The sequence below is a fragment of the Apostichopus japonicus genome, chromosome 19 (genome assembly GCF_037975245.1).
Source record: "Apostichopus japonicus isolate 1M-3 chromosome 19, ASM3797524v1, whole genome shotgun sequence".
In the NCBI taxonomy this organism is placed as follows: Eukaryota; Metazoa; Echinodermata; class Holothuroidea; order Aspidochirotida; family Stichopodidae; genus Apostichopus; species Apostichopus japonicus.
In genome coordinates this window covers 2,174,487-2,198,330 of record NC_092579.1, presented here as the reverse complement: position 1 = coordinate 2,198,330, position 23,844 = coordinate 2,174,487, and the positions used below count along the sequence as shown (strand labels likewise).

Sequence of the window (23,844 nt, the reverse complement as noted above, 5' to 3'; positions counted from 1 at the left end):
CCTACGCCCTTGTATATATATATATATATATATATATATATATATATATATATATATATATATATATATATATATATATATATGTTAATGCAATGGAGGTAAACGACAAAGGCAAATGAATATATGTAAATGAAAATCGTAATGAGTTGGAAAATCAAGAACAGTGAAAAAACTTTCAGCCTCCACCGGGATTCGAACCACGGGCCTATATATATATATATATATATATATATATATATATATATGAAAATCGTAATGAGTTGGAAAATCAAGAACAGTGAAAAAACTTCCAGCCTCCACCGGGATATATATATATATATATATATATATATATATATATATATATATATATATATATATATATATATATATTACTATTTGATCGCATTTAGATTTGTACTTGTCGTTCTCTTAAGTTCTTGGTTGCTTGGTATTGTCTGTCGTTTTAATCCCTTTATCCTTTTATTATCCTTAGTGTGGCTTTCTGCTAGCTGCGGTCGTTGAGACCTGTCATGCTTTTTATAGTCAATTTTATCTGTATTATGTACATTGAGAATTGATAGAAATAAAAAATATAGTAAATAAATAATGAATAACACACCAGAAAAATTCCACTTCACGACCGATATCGCCCTTTTGGGACTCGTCAGACGAAGGTAGGAATCAAACCCGGATCTTCGTGTCACGAACCGAAGTCCGCACCACTTGACCACATTGATTTACTGGAGTGAATGCGTAAACATTAGCTTTGTATAACTGTCATTGAGGGCGGATTACCCAAGTGTTATGATTGTACAGAGTGCACCCCTGGTGCCTTTTTGAATCTGACAATTTACACATAATAACCACTCTTTATAGGCAAGCCAAGCCGTAAATAAGGAATGAATGTGTAGCAAGTGGTATGACAGATATATAGTAAATAAATAATGAACAACACACCAGACAAATTCCACTTCACGACAGGTTTCGTCCTTTTAAGACTCGTCAGGCGAAGCCAGAAATCGAACCCCCGAATCTTGTGTCACGAACCGAAGTCCGTATACCACTCAACCACAGTGGTTCTACTGGTGTGAATGCGTATAAATTAGCTTTGTATAACTGTCATTATATATATAAATATACACATCAGGCGCGTATCCAGGATTTTCTAACCCGGGGGGCGCGAATTACTATCTAAGCGGAGCGCCACCATCGGTTGGCGCGCAGCGTACAAGAAAATTTCTGGTTTTGATACCCCCCAGATCACCGGAAACGGCACTTCTCGGGCTTGAAATGACCAACCAGATGTACACTTTTGGCCTGAGAACCAAGTATTTCCTAATAGTTTTTATTTCCATCCATAACCTTTTTGAAGATTGTCAACCCGGCACACGTCATGTTCGACCTGATCGCATGTGGGTCTTTGCTTTTGTAGGTGAATCTATGTCGCGGCTCACAATACCCGTCAGCCCCACTTTTCAAGGTTTTAAGCCCCAAATTTGTTCAGAATTTGAAAATTCACATTTCTCGTGAATAAACTCACTTCAAAACATACCCATAATGTTGTACAAAATTTCATCTATGGACAACCAATATAGAAAAACTACCTTCAACCCCTAACAGACCGGTCAAAATTGCACGAGTAGAGGGAAGTGTGATGCAGAATGTTGGTCAGAAATTTTCGAAAATTCAGACACAGTTAATTTATTGGTGTACAAATATTAAACCTCTTATAACGGCTATTATAAAACTTGGTTGAAGGAAATGAAAAAATAGCAGATATTTCCGAAAGCGAACACTACACACATAGACGTATGAGGCGCGGCGGCAGTGGCGGAGCTAGGGGTATTGGTCAGGAGGGGCGAGAATGGTCTGTAGGGGCGCTTTCGACACTAAGCGGAGCGCCACCAGTGGTTGGCGCGTAGCGCACAGACAAATTTTGAGTAAAGATACTCCCTAGATCGCCGGAAATGACCCTTTCAGGGCCTGGCTAATTTGCAGATAAACGAAGAATAGTTTGTCATCGCCAAATTACACCAAAATGTGACAAATGTCAATAAGTAGATGAGAGCGCAATAAAAAAGTCAATAATCTAGGATAAGTAAAAGTGGTAGAGCTGAAAAAGGCGCCAGCAGTCCATTTGAGTCCGTCAGGGGGCGCATCCGCCCCCTGACCGTATGGACGCTCCGCCACTGCGCGGCGGTGGTGCAGCCCCTAATTCGCCATTACTAATGTAAAAGAAACTTTTGACATAATTGGACCTTCATGCTTTTTTATAGATCTACATGAGACATGTCGTTGTTTACATTAGCATCCCGCGGTATACTGCGCAATTTGAACGGACCGTACGGTACATGATGGCATGCGATGTAATAACCGATGCTTGCTTATATGATATTGACGTTGACACGTTGAACGCGCGCTTCGCGCGCGAAAATTTTTGGTTATTTTTTCAGGCAAGTCGGACAGTTTTGAGGATTTTCATCCTGGAACGCCATTTTCATGCTCACTGATATGATGTGATATCTGCTCTTTGCGTTACAAATTCGAACAGGCGCGTAGCGAGGAATTCGCCAAGGGAGGGGCGAAGCCTGTAGGCAAATTATCTAAGCGTAGCGCCACCATAGTTTGGCGCGAAGCGTACAAGAAAATTTTGGCCGAAAATGCCTCCCAGATCGCTGGAAATGGCACTACCCAGGACCATTTGTTAGCGCGAAGCGTACAAGCAAATTTTGGCCGAAAATGTCTCCCAGATCGCTGGAAATGACACTTCCCAGGCCTTGTAAGTTGCATCTAAGCACTTTCTATTTTGAAATTACTTAGCGATATCATTTAAAAAAAAATGCTGAATGGGGGGGGGGGCGGTCGCCCCCATCCCAAAATGCGTCATGTTCCCCGACGACACGGTCGAGTTCGAGACCAGCCACAGTTGGTTTCATAGCACAATTCTACACACGCGTTATGATTGACCAAATATAGTATATATATAGATCATTAGTGAGAGAGGAAAATGGAAACGTCAAAAAATGGAGTTGTCGGTGTAAGGGGTAGGGTGAGGCACACTTTTACGAAATCATTGATCCGTCACTGGCTACCCTTCAGCGCTGTAATGATGTCACTGTTCCTCTTTCTCTTCCCGGTGTCTTCGCGTTTTTCTTTTACTCCCTCCTTTTCTCCTTCTTCTCTCTTTCTTCTTTTTCTTTTCCCTTCCTTCCTCTCCTCCTCCTCTTTTTCCCCTCTTTTTTCCTTTTTTCTTCTCTTTTTTTTCTCTCCTCTTTTTCTTACCCGGGGGGCGCGCGCCCCCAACGCCCCCCCCCTGGATACGCACCTGCACATATATACACAAATATGTCTGTATCTCTATATCTATATATATATATATATATATATATATATAAACATATATATACATATATTTATTATTATACAAAGCAGAGAAATAATATATATGACTGATAATTGTTTCACTGTTCTAGCAATATATTGGAATTATCGGTCCCCCCTGGGACCTTCGTCAGTAACACTTGTCAGTGAAATGACAACTCAAAATGTAACACAATGAAAGTACGACGCTAGACGCTAAGTGTGGGTGGCATTGATGAAATTAGTAGCAAGTAAACCATGAATATACAGGAAGCGGGTTCAGGAGCAAAGAATACGAAGAACGGATTACATGTTTGTGGAACTGAAGTCTTTGTTGAAGCCGTTGATGTGAGACTTAATGTGAAAAATATCCAATCAACTTATTTTCGTTTAAGTTCACTATATATATATATATATATATATGTGTGTGTGTGCGTGTGTGTATATATATATATATATATATATTAATATATATATATATATATATATATATATGTGTGTATATATATATATATATATATATATATCTTCCTTACCGGTTTCGAACCTCTGGACATACAATCAGCGTCCATAGCCTAGTGGTTAGGGTGTCCGCGTACAGAGCGGGAGGCCCGTGGTTCGAATCCCGGTGGAGGCTGAAAGTTTTTTCACTGTTCTTGATTTTCCAACTCATTACGATTTTCATTTATATATATTCATTTGCCTTTGTCGTTTACCTCCATTGCATTAACATAAAGTCTGTTCAAAGTATCTCTTTCGAGATCCGGCTTTAGGAATCACAAATGATTTTCGAGTTGGATAGCATCATGTTTGATCTCTAGAGTAGGGCAAAATATGTCACCAAAAACAGAACTAGTATTGTTCGATATAGGTGACAAACGCCTACAGTGGAATTACGATCTTCCTTACCGGTTTCGAACCTCTGGACATACAATCAGCGTCCATAGCCTAGTGGTTAGGGTGTCCGCGTACAGAGCGGGGAGGCCCGTGTTCGAATCCCGGTGGAGGCTGAAAGTTTTTTCACTGTTCTTGATTTTCCAACTCATTACGATTTTCATTTATATATATATATATATATATATCAATAGATTTTAATCAATTTAAATCTGAGTTGTTTTCCAATTATAAGAAAAACTCCTATCAACTTGTTTTAGTTAATGCGTCCTCTTTTCTTGATTTTATCATTAAATAATCCATCCATACTTACTATCTATTTTTTCTATCTTTTTTTCTTGTCAGCCATAACTTCTGAATCTGAATGGGTTACTAGTCGGCAAAAATCCAACTAGAGGACATAAACGCCAACCGAGTGCTACAAAGTATGAGTAAGAGTATATAAGTTATTAGTTGACAAGACAAGAATGAGTAAGCTTGCCATTGGAAGAGTCTAGACTATATAGGTGCATGCACAATGTCTGATGGCAAAGCATTCCGATCTTTTAAGGTGTGATGGGGAAGAAGAAATATGTATATGAATTCTTTATGTCTTGAAGTAAAATATGAACACAGTAGTTTTTTTTAAGACCTTGACGCATACATGGCATGTTGTTAATTATAGCAATAAACACAATTATGATCTAGTCCTTCAATTGCATTCACTGCCAAGTGTTTTGAAACATGTTGGCTATTATAACCGACATATGTAGTATCGCCAGGTTCCAATATCGTTGACCATTTGACACAGACACATTTAACTAAACTCATTCTATTATAATTTAGCCATCAGTTTCACAGATAGACGCATTCTTCTAAATAGGTTTGGATCCAGGATTATATGATCCTATTATAGGCCTACAAATACGCAATTAGACATATATTGTTCACTCAGAAACTATTTCCAGAGAGAAACCCTTCATCAGTTTAGTTTTAAATCTTTACTGCTGTACTCCTATGAGACTATAATAACCACTAACAAGCTCAGCTATTTTTAGGCTATTGTTATACTTCTTTTCTTTTGTGTAAAAAGAAGACCCCCGCATGACAGTGACACGTGCAATCTTCGCGGCGAAGACATAAGAAAACAAGAAAGAAAAATCAATAAACTCATGACGGGGCTTACCTCTTTCAGTGAACTTGAAATTCAGTGGACATAATCTTAGGCCTAAACGTGGAAACGAAACACTTTTGATGTACCGACAATTGAAGCTCAACGTCTTTATCGAAAATCTGGCTTAAATTTGGCTCATTGTAACACTGGTTTTAATCTACATGCATGCAAGCTAGAATGCCCAGTGAGTTAATAGGTATCGAAAAGTTTTGTGTAATGAAATGTATATTGCACCGCCATGCATTATGTACTGCACCGCCATGCATTATGTACTGCACCGACAATAAATTGTCCTTGCTCTCCATAGTTTTGTTTTCCATAGTAATCTATCCTTTTGTATATTTTCTCTTTTTGTTTACATTAATGTTGGTATTAATTTCACTTTTTGTTCGTTTCTGCAGTGATTTTGTATGTTTGTCTGTGTGTTTGTCTGTATGTCTGTGTTTGTTTGTTAGATCTTTGGTTTGCAATGCGCCGTGAGATTTTCAGATGGAAGGCACAACAGAAAAGGTAAATTCTGTTTCTTATAACCTATGACATATGATAAAACAGTGGCGTAGGAAGGTACTTTTGAGTGGGGGGGGGGGGGGCTGAAGACTGATGGCCGGCCTGGAGGAGGGGTCTAAGGGGATTTTTTTGCATTTCCAGGTAGCCTCAGATGCAATTTGGTGTAATATAGCACACTTCAACACCCACTCCATTTTGTAAACTTAATTTTGTATTTTCACCAGGCCTTAGGTGCAATTTGGTGCTCCAAATGAGATTTTTTTTCTCATTTGGAAATGAAAAAGGGGTTTTCTGACTTGCGAAGCGGGGGGGGGGGGGCGGAATGATACTTCCGCCCCTCCACATTTTTCACTGGGGGGGGGGGCTGGCGCCCCCAGCCCCCCGGTTCCTACGCCCTTGTGATAAAATCTTAACTCGTTAAACTTTTTTTTCCTAAAGATCGAGCCATGTTTGTATGCATACATTACAACTTGAAGTCAACTCGGTTGATGCTACATGTGAACTAAACACCGTTGGTGCTCTAGTTAAAAGATACTGCACAAAAGATTAATCTTTTGGCCCGCACTACAAACTGACCGTTTATCTTCACTGCCTATAGCTGGTTATAACAAACTCAGATCCAATCCTGTTATATCGTAGCGTTATTAATGATCATGGTGTTGTGGGTACTACGATATTCTATGTTAATGAACATCGGATGGCATACGATATTAGCCAACAGTCAGCGGAGAATCTCCGGGTATAGTTAAATATGCCTGTCTTTACAGTCAAGTATGATACGGTACTTTTGCGATAATGTACATTCACCCATTCTTTCTTGAACTTCTTTTGTCAATAAGTTCAGATAGTTCGGGTGACCTAACTCGAAAGAAAAATTAAATTACCGAAAAAAAAAGACTTTTTTACCCAGCATGAGCAATTAATCAAACGGGCTGAAGCAAATATTAGATTAAAGCTCATTTATCTTTCTTTTTGCTTGACACCGCCAAGAAATAACATAATTTAATTCATTTTATTGAAAAATCGATTGCGAGAAAACCTGTAGAATGATACCGTAATGTATTCGGCAACACTCAATTACTTTCACTTTGATGTCAACGGTGGATAACATCCAAGTTTATGATCAATTCACTTTAGTAGAAAGAGACCCCAAGCACGCTCAACTGCATCTCTGTATATATGCTATAGTCTCTCTATATTCCTTCTTTTAACCCATGCAGAGACCGCAATTCCACTTAAATTAAATTTATACCGACTATTTATAGATATGAATTTAATGAATATAGGAATATAGGTCAGATGTTTGCTGTGCAAGCACTTGAGACGTACAAGATGCCAAGAATTGGTCCCATAATGTTAGCATATTAATAATTGCTAAAATTTACCAAGAAAAGTACAGTTTCCTGATATTTCTAGGGCTCCCAAATTAATTCCCGACATTAAAGTGTGTATACATTAGATAATTAATTATCGATAACATACTATATAATATCATTACCTGGACCTAAACGCATGCGCAAAATAAACAGAATCATTCACTGTTGTTGTAGCTCTCTCGTAAATTATTTGTCCAAATATCCAAATATCATTATTTATATATATATATATATATATATATATATATATATATAGCGGGAGGCCCGTGGTTCGAATCCCGGTGGAGGCTGAAAGTTTTTTCACTGTTCTTGATTTTCCAACTCATTACGATTTTCATTTATATATATTCATTTGCCTTTGTCGTTTACCTCCTTTGCATTTATATATATATATATATATATATATATATATATATATATATATATATATATATATATATATATATATATATATATATATATATATAAATAATGATATATATGATGTCCAAATATCATGAAACTGAATTTAACATTGACCTCTACACAGCCTATACAGTCGTTATAGCACTTATTGGGGGAAATGTCGGGAACCTTACTTTTCATGCCCACACATGTGACCATGTAATACTTTTCCAAAGCCTGCTTAGGGACGTAGTGCAGATGTATCTTTTTCTCGACATGCCAATGTATTATTCCATTTCATATAAAGTTATCATACATGATTGTACACCTCAACGGTCCATGCAACATAATTAAGCATGCATGGTCAATTGTACGTAATTGGATTAATCTATAGAATGCAGCTGTCTGTTCACGTATGTGATAATTACGCAACATGGTTCTTTTGCGTTTTACATAGGTTTTCAAATAAATGATTTTCCTTCAACGCCACAAAAAAAAAATCGCTACAATATTTTTATTTTATAACATATAAGATATATATATATATATAATTTAATATATAACTAGCATATTAAAGGATTGTTTCATGTAGAAGTTTTACTAAGTGAAGACAAATATTGTTCGGTTGATTTGTATATTCAAGGGTATAGATTTAATAACAAGATTGACAACAACAGCTCAGTTTATTACACAAAGTATACATTTTCTACACAAAGTCGACACAAAAGTAAAGCATGGCACGGACTGAGAACGCCTATAGTATCAACAACGTTCCCCTCACGATGTGTTAACGAGAACTGTATATATCCTATACTGAAAATGATTTCTATGAGGCGAGGTTGTTATCGCTTCACAAAGAGCTTACATGCACCTGTTTCTACTCCCTGTATTTTACTATACACATTCAATATACGCTCGTCCTTTGCTAAATGTATATCGTAGGTTGAAAGACAGGCTAAATTTGGCACGAGGTTACTCTTTCCAGTTGTTGTTAATTTTGAATTTATTACCAGTACAAATTTTTCTCAGCCACTCGACGCGATATTGGTTTTTTTCTGAGCTGATTTCAAGCGCCATCGTTCTTGAATATTTCAAATTTTGGATCGAAGAGACACTGCACCATGAGTAGCCTTGTTTGTATTATGTTAGTTAACATAGAAGCAATAAACGTGACCGGGTAGTTTTCACTTTCTTGTGAGATCATATATACTGTAACCTTGACAGTGGAAACGTCGCCAGTTTTCAAAGAATCTCCATGACTCCATGACAACTATTGCTATACTGCAGTATGAAAGGGAAACGCAATAGTGAATACAGAGAATAATAAATATTAGAAATTGATAAAAGAATATTCATGTCTTTAAATTTTGATCGTTATAAGCTTCAGTTCTTTAGTGAAACCTTTGTATAGCCCATATAGCGTTTAATCCTACACATCTCAGCTTTGTGCGCGACGGGAGCGTGAGGATTAAATGAGATTGCATTTTGCGAAATGAGACTTGTGCAGAAGCCATATATGACTCACGAGACAGACCTGCAGACGAAGAGCCATGTGTTTTAATATGCTATAATTCTGATGACAAATCACGTTCTCTAATAGATGGTAATCGACGTGTAGAAGTTGCCAATACTTTGATCAGTGACGGGTAGGGCGGCTAGAGGGGGAAATAGCCTAGAGGCCCGGGGCCAAGTAAGAGTGTCTGGTGAAATATAGGGATGGGCGACGGGAAAATACGAGATAAAGATATAGTGTTTTCCTATTTCCAGAGTTAATTGGTGGTAAATGGAAAATGAAAAAAAAGGGCCCGGTGACGTATTGTTGTATCCAGGTCCCAATCTGGCTGTCGACACCCTTTATTGTCAAAGAGTTCATCACGAGTGCGTCTCTATTGTTGGGCGAACAATTGACAACTAATTTATAGCGTTGAGTTGCTGATTGGGTCCAGCCGGCTTTTGAGTGAACAAGAAGACAATTAGTGACCTTTTAGTGTTTGTCACTGACTCTTGGGACCGATAAGGCGATTACAGAGAGAGCAGGAATCAAAGGGACGATACGGGGCTGCAATGAATTTGAACGGCGGCCTTCTCAAGTTAACCAACAATTCAGTGGGGCACACGTGGCCTGACATGTCACTGGACATAAATATCGTCTGTTCGTTAAGATAGTCCAACTTGTCTATCCGTGAGTTTAATTAATGCGCCTGGGACTGTAGATCGAGTGATTGTGGGAGCCTTTTACTACGCTATCAAAATCAACTCGTTCAAACCTAATACCATGATTACAATTTCTTACCGAGATAACGTAATTAAAAAGCAAGAAGATTTACTATCTGTGCGGAAAATGTAAGGAAATAACGTCCGTAATCGTAAAGCACGTTGATGGTATGATGTTTTCATGAACCGGATTGCTGTATTAGACGGAAAGCATGCAGGGCACGGAATTATACAACTATCTAATTGTCATTTCATGAACATGAAGATCTCACATGATGAAGAAATTTAATATATTCATAAAAAGGATATAAAGGTTTTCAACGAAAATAGCAAACCATCTGGTACCAGTAAAAATGTATTTTATGCGGAGAAAAAAGAGCATAATACTAAAAATAAGTCTTTACTGTATTTGAAACTATACCCTCGAGACCTATATTCATTTTAAATTTCTTTATGTTATATTGTGGTTATTATCCATGAATTTCTCCGTCTGGTAATCCAACTCAACTTATCTTACCACATTGTGATAACAGCGCTGGCGAGGAATCCGTTTTTTTGCGTCATGAAATTTTTGACCAATCATATCTAATTATATTTAGTCTACAGCCTAACCAATTGTAATATCGAGTGATTCTGTTTAATGAACAAACAAGCTGCCAAGTGCCATTGCTTTCTGATAAAGAAAGAACGAATACTGTTCGAGTAAAATAGGTGTTGTTTTTGTTTTGTTTTATTTCAGTGGAAAAGTCACGCTATACGCGTCTTAATGTGTCATTTGGATGTTATTGGAATCCTTCTTTTATTGCGATACAAACGAGAGAAGCATATAATTGTTGTTGAATGAAACCGGTTCAGCTAGATGGAGAATGATAGGTAATTCATTAATGTTGCACTTTGGAACGATAAGTCTGAAACGACGAGATCGAGCTTCAATACCTTGATAATCAACGGATCTAGAAAGAAAAGTTATTAAAGCAGTGATGTTTTCAAATTGGACAACTGTTTTCGACTCCAACTTGGATCCTTCCACGGTGAGTATAGGTCTACATACGTAACAGATGAACTCTATCAAGCGAAAGCTTGAGCCTAGGCCTATATTTCAATTAGGCCTGGTGTCGTATATTTGCAGGGAGTTCACGAGCATCACAACGAACCTTTAGGGATCAAGGGTCAACTTGAAAGTGGACATTAGTTTCCCCTACAACAGGATTAAGGCTGGGAAATTCATGTGGCGGAAACTAACGTCCACATTGTAAGCAACAGCAATATTTTCAATTTTGGGGCTGCCCTCAAATGATTGAGGTCGTTAGTTTACGCCAAAGCGGAACACATGGGGTATTTAAGTGGTTTAAGATTTTCTTTTTTCTTGGAGGGGGGTGGCGGGGTGGGGGTGAGGAGGTTACCAAATGTTAAGTTTTTTTAATATAATTTAACTAACATATCTTGAACCTCTCTTGGTAACCCATTGTCAGTTATGTTTTTATTGTCACTAGGCTTGCCTTTTGTTAGTCGGTTGACCCATGGAGCTATAGCTCCATGGTTGACCTCATCAATATGTAAGGCGGGGTGTATCAAAGGGCCATGGGCTATATATCGATAACAGTATAATTTATATTAGAGTATTACTAGAGTATTATTATATTAGAGTATTACTGATTTACCGCATTGGCGAAAACTGCTTTGTTTTATATTGCGAAAACTACCGTTTTTCTAAGGCGGAAACTCACTAGACGGAATCTAACGGTAAAATGTAAAAATTTCCAGAAACTGGTGATTAGACGCTTGGAAGCGCTTTGAAATATAATTGATGTGAATAAAGTATAAGTCATGAAAGTATTGTAAAGTAAAGATAAGAGTATTTAAAGTAAATCAGCGATGAGAGTAAATCAACAGAGGTGTACGTATATGAAGCAATGCATTGCATTACTTTGTCATATTTACTGACAGCGCGCTGTGAAAAGGCGTTATTGCACAGCAGCGACAACGTTTAAAAACAAATTGTAAAGAAAGTGCTGTGAATTCATACTATACACTATGCATGTGTAAGTTATAATAAAGTACATTATTGTTAAAGACAGTTCATACAAATTGGAACTGTTGACAGTTTTCTGTTTCTGTTATCTTTGCACTTTCATTTCCGTTGAACTTTCGTAGAAGAACATCATATTTGATTTGATCTTAAATGCGGCTCAAGCACTTTCGAAATTCATCAAATGTAGGTCTCATATAATGATATAATGATTAACAGTTGGTAACCAGCATTGAACCGCTATTGAAACTCATTATTGTGTGTATATCCAGGTGCGTATCCAGGGGGGGGCGTTGGGGGCGCGCGCCCCCGGGTAAGAAAAAGAGAAGAGAAAAAAAGAAAAGAAAAAGGGAGAAAAGAGGGGAATAAAAGAGGAGGAGAGGAAGGAAGGGAAAAGAAAAAGAAGAAAGAGAGAAAAAGGAAGAAGAGGGAGTAAAAGCAAAACGCGAAGACACCGGGAAGAGAAAGAAAAATAGTGACATCATTACAGCGCTGAAGGGTAGCCAGTGACGGATCAATGATTTCGTAAAAGTGTGACTCACCCTACCCCTTACACCGACAACTCCATTTTTTGACGTTTCCATTTTCCTCTCTCACTAATGATCTATGTATATACTATATATGGTCTATCATAACGCGTGTGTAGAGTTGTGCTATGAAACCAACTGTGGCTGGTCTCGAACTCGATGGTGTCGTCGGGGAACATGACGCATTTTGGGATGGGGGCGCCCCCCCCCATTCAGCAATTTTTCAAATGATATCGCTAAGTAATTTCAAAATAGAAAGTGCTTAGAGGCAACTTACAAGGCCTGGGAAGTGTCATTTCCAGCGATATGGGAGACATTTTCGGCCAAAATTTGCTTGTACGCTTCGCGCCAACCTATGGTGGCGCTACGCTTAGATAATTTGCCTACAGGCTTCGCCCCTCCCTTGGCAAATTCCTCGCTACGCGCCTATTCGAATTTGTAACGCAAACAGCAGATATCACATCATATCAGTGAGCATGAAAATGGCGTTCCACGATGAAAAGCCTCAAAACTGTCCGACTTGCCTGAAAAAATAACCAAAAATTTTCGCGCGCGAAGCGCCCGTTCAACGTGTTCGTGTCAATATCATATAAGCAAGCATCGGTTATTACATCGCATGCCATCATGTACCGTACGGTCCGTTAAAATTGCGCAGTATACCGCGGGATGCTAATGTAAACAACGACATGTCTCATGTAGATGTATAAAAAACATGGAGGTCCAATTATGTCAAAACTCTCTTTTACATTAGTAATGGCGAATTAGGGCCTGCACCCCCGCCGCGCAGTGGCGGAGCGTCCATATGGTCAGGGGGGCGGATGCCCCCCTGACGGACTCAAATGGACTGCTGAAGCCTTTTTCAGCTCTTTACCACTTTTTACTTATTCTAGATTATTGACTTTTTCATTGCGCTCTCATCTACTTATTGACATTTGTCACATTTTGTTGGTGTAATTTGGCGATGACACCTTATTCTTCGTTTATCTGCAAATTAGCCAGGCCCGGAAAGGGTCATTTCCGGCGATCTAGGGAGTATCTTTACTCAAAAATTTTCTGTACGCTACGCGCCAACCAGTGGTGGCGCTCCGCTTAGATAGTGTTGAAAGCGCCCCATTAGACCATTCTCGCCACTCCTGACCAATACCCCTAGCTCCGCCACTGCCGCCGCGCCTCCTACGCCTATGTGTGTAGTGTTCGGTTGAAGGAAATATCTGCTATTTTTTCATTTCCTTCAACCAAGTTTTATAATAGCCGTTATAACAGGTTTTAATATTTGTACACCAATAAATTAACTGTGTCTGAATTTTCGAAAATTTCTGACCAACATTCTACATCGCACTTCCCTCTACTCGTGCAATTTTGACCGGTCTGTTAGGGGTTGAAGGAAGTTTTTTCTATACTGGTTGTCCATAGATGAAATTTTGTACAACATTATGGGTATGTTTTGAAGTGAGTTTATTCACGAGAAATGTGAATTTTCAAATTCTGAACAAATATGGGGCTTAAAACCTTGAAAAGTGGGGCTGACGGGTATTGTGGGCCGCGACGTAGAATCACCTACAAAAGCAAAGACCCACAGGAGATGTGATCAGGTCGAACATGATGTGTGCCGGGTTGACAATCTTCAAAAAGGTTATGGATGGAAAAAAAAAACTATTAGGAAATTCTTGGTTCTCAGGCAAAAGGTGTACATCTGGTTGGTCACTTCAAGCCCGAGAAGTGCCGTTTCCGGTGATCTGGGGGGTTTCAAAACAAGAAATTTTCTTGTACGCTGCGCGCCAACCGATGGTGGCGCTCCGCTTAGATAGTAATTCGCGCCCCCCGGGTTTGAAAATCCTGGATACGCGCCTGATATCTCATCTATGAACATATATGTATGTGCTGGTATATGTATTTCGCAATATGAATTTGGATAGCAATTAGTAATTGCATAGGACATGTAGCCTACTCGTCCCACGAAGTGTCAATGGGTGCATGTTACGGAAGCAGGACACTTCGCCCAACAACCATTTCGCCCAACTGCCATTTCGCCCAACCTTACCATTTCGCCCAACCAGCCTGGTCATTTCGCCCAACCAGCCTGGTCATTTCGCCCAACCAGCCTGGTCATTTCGCCCAACCAGCCTGGTCATTTCGCCCAACCAGTCTGGTCATTTCGCCCAACCTTGATTAAATATGATATTTCAAAAGGAAACGTTCGGGAATTGTTAACGTTACTGGATACGAACCGAGTATTAAGGAAACTTGAAGTCGTGGTTAAATTGATTACATATGTGATTACATATGTGGTTACATTGATTAAATATAGTAATTCAATATTACGGACGGGTTTTATAATTTTTTTTTTTCAATTTAATAAGGAAACTTTCGGGAATTGTTAGTCAGTAGGATGGATCAGTGATTTAGAGGTTAGGTTTGATAGGTTTTTATGAAGACCGAGTCCCCTGTGTTTGTATAATAATATAACTTCCATTGTATGCGTAAAGGCCTAAAGTAGTGTAATCCTCCCATATTATACCCGAAATAACTGCTCAGACTCCGATCGATATCGGGCGGACCTCACTTTTTTATTTACCTATTACGAAGTTACCTAACCCAAAATAAATCAAATTGAACTAGTGGAATAGAAAAAGTAATATTATTCTGACTGAATATTAGTAAAAATAAGGTTGGGCGAAATGACTATGATGGTTGGGCGAAATGACCATGCTGGTTGGGCGAAATGACTATGATGGTTGGGCGAAATGACCATGCTGGTTGGGCGAAATGACCAGGCTGGTTGGACGAAATGACCAGGCTGGTTGGGCGAAATGGCAGTTGGGCGAAATGGTTGTGGGGCGAAGTGACTAGAAAGCGTCCTTAGTACATACACGCAGGGGCGTAGAGAACCCCATATCGGGTTTCGGGGATAATTATGTTACCGTGGCCTGCTTTTTTTCCACTTTTTTTTTTATGTATAACCCATATTTTAGGCATTTATGGAAAACCCGATCGTAAGGTATATTATTGGTTCATTCTAAACCGTGGGACGGAAAATAGGTGAATAAAATAGCGCGGTAAGAAGTTGTTCATGTCGTCACATCCTTGCCTTTATTCCATGGCTGTAACACGTTATTGTATTGATATATGCTCCGTAGGAACAATTCCCACACTTATCTGATCCATTCCGCACAGTCGAGTCATTTCCGGAAATGTTTACTGACTCAATTGAGTCAAATGTTCGAGTCAAAATAATTGACTCGAGTCATTGTTTATAACCTCCATGTGAGAAACCTTATCCAGCATGCTCGAGTCACTACACTTTTGCATTACAAACCAACAAAGATTTTTACTGTATGCATACAAGAACTACAGCAGTACACCTCACCTCTGCCCCGACCCCCCTCCCAGTTTCATCTATTTATTCCCTTACTGCCCTTTTCCCTCCACACTTACGTATATTCCAAGGGCGGTCAGAATGAAGCGTCGATTAATTAATTAATATCTATGATTTGGCTAAATTGGATTGTTCATCCTCCTACTGCTTTTGTCAAACTTGTGTCGTCATCATGGTCACGGATTTCATTTTTTAGATTAGCCCTATGAAAATATAAAAGATCATTTGAAACAATTAGAGCTTCTAAGTTGACAGGTTGATGGTCACAAAGATGAATTAATGATTTAACTGCAAAGTGAACTAGTGCGGAACTTCCTTGCTACATTGTCAAACGACTGTAGAATTTTTTTAATTGATTTTTTTAAATCAAAATTCGCAAAGAAAGAAAGAAACAATTCAAGCAATAACATAAGAAAAAATATATGGCAAACCGGTGCTATGTCGCTCAAATTTTTCCTGGACTTATTCTCTCCACGGGGCTTTCCCTTATTCTCAAGCACTTTACGAAAAGCATGTCAAGGAATCCTAGACCTTGTACATCATATTTGTCAACTGTTGGCAATTATTGTAACTCGATTCAATGGTCACTTAAAACTGCTTATCAACAAAGAATACATTTTGCCCAGGAAATGTTAAAGACGCATTCCGGTGGCAAACATCTATTGAATTAATGTGAACAATATTCTACATGCAGAGATAGTTAAACCCCTGTCTCGATATATTGCCCCTATAACACGAGATAAAATTAATTTCAAATTAACCCAATTTTGGCCTGACTAAACCATCCACTACTCCAGCAAATTGGATCATATATAGTTGGTGGTCCCGTGATATAGTCTCGGCAGCATTTATACCTATAGTCAATTTGAAAAGTTTTCCATACTTGTCAATCTTTTACTATAAGGTAAGAATTTCTCTTCGGTAGGAATATCGGTTTCCTCTCTTGAAATATTATAAAGAAATCTGGGTCATTTTTTCATCTTAATTGCCCTGACGACGTTAGAGACTCTATGATTGCCAGATGCATTTACAAAATACCATAATCTAAAAAGAAAAAGAGAAAGAACATAAAATCTACACAATAAAAAAAATGCTATCAGGATGTGGCTTTGACCGAAAGATGTAAAAAGATTTCAGCAATTTTGCTAATTAATCAACTCCAGCCATTAGAATATCCTTTACGCAAATTAAGGCTTCGATTCATTACCGGTTCCTTAGCCACAGATGACCCAAAAAATCTCACTGAAATAGCCTAATAAGTTTTCAAAGATGTAACATGGGTTTAAATAATGAAGTTTCCTGAAATGAAATTATAACAGAAGATCTGGGAACTATCATTTCTGTAGAAAGACTTTTATATCTTTACGTACATTTTTATCACAACGTAATGGTTATTTTATTGGAATGAATAGAGTTATAGTCGTTAGTCTAAAGATACAAGTCAATCTGCCTATATGGTTACTTCAAAGAATAGAATTGTGTACTTGAGTATGCCTGGCGATGACACATAAAGATAACAGAGCAACAGGGATGTGTGAAATCTTGATGCAAGGTTATAATGTCACATAAGTCCTTTACGTTGTTTCTTTCTTTAAACAATTTTTAGAAATGGCTACTGCAGTTTCCTATACAGACTGTCTCCCATTCCCGTATCCAGGCTTTAAGTTTGTTAGGGTATAACCTAACATGCACAATGGTACTATCATTTCCATCGTTTTTAACTGAATTTGTTACCAGTGCATACGCGTATATTATCAGCAGTGAGTGATGCCAGTCCGTACGCCTATATTACAAGCAGTCATTGTTATTTTTATTATTATTAATATATATTTGATAGAGCGCTCTACTAAAGATCACAGCGCTTTACAGAAACAAATATAAACTACACAATAAATACAAACAACAATCCTAAACACAAGCCCCCCCAAAAAAACAACGTTACTGCGCATGTTTTCATGAGACCTTTGAAGACCGAGACGGAAATATCCGCACGAATGCCCACAGGCAGCTGGTTCCAAATACGGGGACCAATAACTTGAAAGGATTTATTACCAGTTTTACGCTTTGAGCGTGGAATCATGAGTCTGGTGGTATCAGATGAGGAGCAGAGTCTACGTCTCAAACCATCAACATTACTTAGAGGAGCATTTTACAAAGAAAGAAAATTAATCAGATAGCTGGGAGCCTCACCATTTAGAGATTTAAAAACATACAAAATGATTTTGTACCTAATCCTGTCCTTAACCGACAGCCAGTGCATACGCGTATATTATCATCAGTTAGTGATGCCAATCTGTACGCCTATAATAAAAGGAGTCATTGTTGCCAGTGCATATACGCGTATATAATAAGCAGTCATTGTTGCCAGTGCATACGCGTATATTCTAAGCAGTCATTGTTGTCAGTGCATTTGCGTATATTATAATCAGTCATTGTTGCCAGTGCGTACGCATGTATTGTAAACAGTAATTGTTGCCAGTGCATACGCGTATATTATCAGCAGTCATTGTTACCAGTGCGTACGCGTATAATTTAAGCAGACATTGTTACCAGTGCGTACGCGTAAATCATAAGCAGCCATTGTTGCCAGTGCGTATACGCGTATATTATAAGCAGTCATTGTTACCAGTGCGTACTCGTTCATATATTATCAGCAGTCATTGTTGCCAGTGCATACGCCTATATTATAAGCAGTCATTGTTGCCAGTGAAGCAACTTATGCTCTAATCAATTAATTATATAAAATAGCTATAGTTCTGATGGAGCTAATGGAAAATTTGGGAAATGGGCACAGGTTTGACGATGGCTGCGGGGATTCCTATTTTTGTATGTTTGTTTTGAATACGTGTTAATGTGTGTGTGTGTTCATTGTGTATTTCAAACATTGACGCTGTATGCCGTTAAGAAAAAACCACGAAAGGTCACATGACTTTCCTACGTTAGGTCTATAGTACCTTGTATGATATATAACGATATTCTTTTAATGAAACCTCATGTGCAGATATAACGAACCATGGTTAATTACTGAGTCGCAAAGGCACTAAAATAACAAAATCAGGGATGATAAAGCAGCAAACAATACTGAAAGTTAAAAAAGGTTTAACCACAATGAAAGTGACTGATTTCTAATATTTTTCCCGTTACAGAGCGCGGAGATTACGCAGAGGCCTATTGCAGTAGAGATGCTGTTGACTATAACATTAATGTTGATCATCTGCGTATGTTTGATGGGAAATGTCACAGTTCTGCTAGCTTTCCTCAGAAGTCCAGACCTAAGAGAACAGGTAGTGTATTAAAGTCGACAACGTTGATTTGATTTGATTATTTTCATCTTGAAACCCTTTGTGTCATATAGGGAATGACAAATAGAGGGGCGGTGAGGTGGAGGGGGGGGGGGGTTGATGGCGTGGGTTGGAGAGTAATTTCAAAATACGACAATTCTTACTTCAGTCACTTGGAAGGGTCAATAAAAAGAAAAACACAGGTTTACGTAAAAACTAAAATATATTCTTCATTTCCTGTAAAAAGTGGCTCCATAGGTCGTCTCCAACTCTTCCTTGGATTGCCTCCAACAGGGTTCGCAGGTTTCTTCCGGGGGTGGAAAAAACCGCGGAATAAACCGCGGTTTATTCCACTCGGAAGAAATAGGTTTCTTCCAGTTTCTTCCGGACAAAATGGAAGAAACTCATTTTTTGGGGAAAAACTGTTGATAAAGTTTCATAACAACCTGCAATGAATTCTAACTATGTAATAAATGGACAAGAAGCACTATAGTGTCATCTAGGTAGTCTATATCTAGGTTTGGAGCACATGACCTGCTTCCAGCATATACTGTACACAATATAGTACTAGGCTACTAGCATCGGACAATTCAGGGAACAACTATGGGCAAGCAATATTTTGCAGACCAAGATGGTCCTGATTATAGCCCAGTTCTTAGTTAAAAACTAGTTTCTGAGTGGAGGGGCAAGTGTTCCCTGGAAATTAGTGAAGGCCTAAGTACAATGCACACTCATTACTAGGATTGCATTGACCACTATGACCATATTTTGTGGAGATTGAACTCAAGACATGAGGGTTACAGATTCGACTGGAAGTTGTAGTGTGAAATGAGGGCTGGCTCGTGGCCAGCTGTGTTTAATTGTGGATGTTTGTTCTTTTTGCTGTTGGGATTACAAGTCCTCCTGTTAACTACAAGTTGTAATTTAGGGAGTTGCAGAAATTAACCTGTTGCCTAAATCTAACAGATATTGTTCGGCTATTTTCTTGGTGTTAATTGTCTTAAATCCTCAGTGCATGGGCCAATCCAGGTTAATCATTTATACAGTATGGCCAGTTATGCAATTCTGGTTGATGGGGGGATCGCGAGATGATAAGTAGTCCTTCAATATTGTGATTTATAAGCAAACATCTTTTGGTGTAGAAAACAACCCCAAATTATAATCAAAACAAAAATATCATATTTTGATGGTTTCAATGGTATGCATTTCAGTCAGATGGTAGTAAACTATTTGTCTCTTTATCATGTATGAGGGCTGTGCTGCGTATATGCCAATTTTCACAGTTTCTTCCAGTTTCTTCCGGTTTCTTCCAGTTTCTTCCGGAAGAAACTGGAAGAAACCTGGAAGAAACAGGTTTCTTCCAGTTTCTTCCACGTCCCCGGAAGAAATAGGTTTCTTCCGGAAGAAACCGAACCCTGGCCTCCAACAATAATAACATTATGGATCTCCTTCAAGCTATTAATTATTCAGCTAGTTCTAGTAAAGACAGCTCGTGGAATGTCTGTTGGCAATGCACCGTACGTTTTAAAAAAATGTTTCACTGCTCTTCCAAAAAATATGAACGATAATAGCCTATGAACACACAAAAACATAATAATAATGATAAACTCAGACATTTTTAAACTTTGACATGTTTTCTCCAACTTGAACAACTTAAAGTAAAAACACTTCATTGTTGACTACATTTTCCCATATGGATTTATACTATTTCCTTCGTATACCAGGGACTGTTTAACGAAAAAATCATCGTAAACAGGTCAATCCCCTCCCCACCCCCCCCCCCAAGTAGCATACATTGTTCCGTTGATTCGGAAATATTTAATTCTGAGGATGCGATTGGAAAACATTGGAATAAAACCAAGGAATGAATCGGTTGATTAAGAGCACAAGGTTCAATTTTACCAGCGATCAGAGTTACATATGCGTGCTTTCATTCAAAACAGTCGTTTCTTACTTGCAAGCATTTCATTGATATTAAGTGATATTGATAATAGTCAAAACAACAACAGCAACAATAATAATAACTTCCTTAGGTATTGTAGGCGTCCACGACTGGTTTTAGAATGAAACATTGAAGTTGAATATTCCATATAGTTGTATAGCCAGCCTAATTGTTGGACCCTGAATAAATACGGACAAAAGTTCCTGTTTAAATTCTACAAATTGTATTGTTCTTACGGTATGAATATAGTATATTATATCCTGTGAATATTAAAGTATCTTATTGTTGTAGTTTTTAATTTCTCCTTGACTGATTTACTCTCTGACGTATAACGCAAAGTTTAAATTATCATGTTTAACATTAAGCTCTATGCTGAAATCCCTCACTCTTTTAACGTTGTTTTCCGATCTCTGTTTCCCATGCAGATCTCGTCAGTGTTTACAGTGAATTTAGCTATAACTGATGTCGGCTGCGCTACCACGGTTATGCCATTCTGCCTGGTGTCTATCTGGTCTGATGATTGGATATTTGGATCATTCACCTGTGGTATGGTGTGTTTTCTTAATTACTGTTTCATCATCGTTTCCATGTGGACCTTAGCTTTGATAAGCATTGATCGCCATCTTTACTGCATTTACCCATTCCGTTATCAAGACCTCATGTCCCACCGACGTGCTCTGATCATGGCACTGATGGCATGGTCACTGGGACTGATCTTCGGATCTCTACCTGCCTTCCTGAGAGTAGTTAAATACGACCACGCCGAAATTATATGCGCAGTGGACTGGGAGAGTGAGCCGGTCAAAGTGTTAACATACACGGTGTCGGCTTTTGTGATATGTTTTATGACGCCTGTATTTGTTATGGTGTATTGTTACTATGGATTGTACAAGATAGCACAACGCCATGCAAAGCAGTTACAACAAAGAACTAGAACGGGTCAGATCAACGAACCAACGTACAATTCGGATGTGTGTAATGATCAAAATACGGTGCAATATATACAGGCCTCACCAATTAACAGTGTCGAGAGGAAGAAAAAAGAGAACCGGGCTCAAGAGAGAAGGACGTCCCGAAGCTCAAAAGCGATTCGATCCATTTGTATCATGATTGCTGCTTATTTAATCTGCAACACACCGTTTTCACTGACCAAGTTACTTAAATGTGTTTTCTCGGATAATGATGTAGTCCCGTTTTATTTTAACGCAGCTGCTAGCTGGATAGCATTCGCAAATCCTTGTTGTAATCCAATAATATACTCTATTTATCGAGAAGATTTTAAAGCTGCGCTGAGAAAACTGTTTCCGTCTCTATTAGCTGTCAAAACTCAGGTTGGTCCTACCGCGGTACAGGCTCCTAAGGGTAAAGACAAGCCATCGTTACCACCGTCATCTAGTGATATTAACATAGCTGCCGTGCCTTCCTTATCTGGAGAACATAAACCCCTTCCGCTAAGAGTACCCGAAGGCCTCTCAGAAAACAGAGCGTACCATCCATGCATCGTCATAACACCGCCTTTAACCGAACTGCGAAAATATGATGATGACAAACCAACAGTATGAAAGAATAACGGTTAATCGTCGGTAGCTGCCAAACATGGGTTCAATAATGTAAACGAAGGCAACGGCAGTTACTCTTTCTTAGCTGGGGTATATGAGTTATCGGTTACTCGATTACAGTTACGAACATTGAATGAGTATAGACTTATGGACGATGAGAGGAGATCGGTTAATCGTATAGGCAGATGTTCAAATCGAGTTAATTAACTCAATAATACAAACTATAAAGAAAGGATATAACGGTTAATCGATACTACATCTTAACCGTGAATACGACCTGATTGAGGTGCTTAACCTCTGGGGAATATTCTATTCTGGGTCACTTACTCATATCGATTAATTTCCGCCAGTTTTAACATCATGAATTATTTCTTCTGTAACGATTCAAAGATCTTCCGCGAAAACGATAAAGCGTTTTTTTCTTTCTTTAGAATATGATGCGCGTTGCTTAGGCAACGAACATCTAGTCCTTTAGTTAAACGACACAATTTTAGTTTCAAATTTTAAATCTTCCTGAATTTATTTGATTTTAATGAGGTAAATAGTGTAGGTTTTACGCTTGAAAAACGAGAAAAAAAAATTGTTTCGTTAAGATAAAAAATTATCTTAAAATAAGTCTGTAATTCAGTTAACCATGAAACAACAAAATGCATTATTACGCATTGCTAAACCGATGCAGGTATACGGTCAAATGTCCACGAAATTGTCAAAGTATAGCATCGAACTAGAAAATATATTTTATGCCAGAATCTCATGTCAACCTAATAGCATATTAGCGTAACTATTCGACTTAAATTTTCATACCATTCAGAATATACTTTTTCAAGGTTTTATTTTTGCAGTTAAAATCATCTTTGTCAAATGCTTGGATTAAAGCAATCCCAATGTCACCAAGTAATCTGGCCGAAAAATGGACTAGAATTAAATGGAAATATTCAAATATTCATTTCTGCCCATTAATCACAATGTCATAGGGATGCGCTTACGTATTGCTGCCTACAATTTGTGGGTATTTGAGCATTTTATTTTAAAATAATTCACTGTGACTGTCATATACATATTTTTTTATATATACAAGTTATGAAACCCGTTTACTCGATAGTAACTCTTAAAAATCCCGTGTATAAAAAAAAAAATAAATAAATAAATAATATATATATATATATATATATATATATATATATATATGTATATATATATATATATATATATATATATATATATATATATATATATATATATATATATATATATATATAT

At 38.1% G+C, this 23,844-nt stretch overlaps 1 protein-coding gene across 1 annotated transcript; it reads left to right on the top strand.

The window, feature by feature from the left end:
- Nucleotides 1-9,537: 9,537 nt before the first annotated feature.
- Nucleotides 9,538-23,728, top strand: LOC139960493 (5-hydroxytryptamine receptor 4-like). Its single transcript, XM_071958890.1, has 3 exons — nucleotides 9,538-10,901; nucleotides 18,949-19,086; nucleotides 21,451-23,728. Exons 1-3 carry the CDS (start codon nucleotides 10,851-10,853, stop codon nucleotides 22,585-22,587), a joined length of 1,326 nt encoding a protein of 441 aa, XP_071814991.1. The 5' UTR covers nucleotides 9,538-10,850; the 3' UTR covers nucleotides 22,588-23,728.
- The last annotated feature ends 116 nt before the right edge of the window (nucleotides 23,729-23,844 follow it).

Bases quoted from the DNA above. Each gene is read 5' to 3' on its own strand.
- LOC139960493 (XM_071958890.1), top strand. From the start codon at position 10,851: ATGTTTTCAAATTGGACAACTGTTTTCGACTCCAACTTGGATCCTTCC. The intron at 10,902-18,948 runs GTGAGTATAGGT...TTCCCGTTACAG, and splicing joins CCAACTTGGATCCTTCCACG to AGCGCGGAGATTACGCAGAG. The intron at 19,087-21,450 runs GTAGTGTATTAA...TTTCCCATGCAG, and splicing joins GTCCAGACCTAAGAGAACAG to ATCTCGTCAGTGTTTACAGT.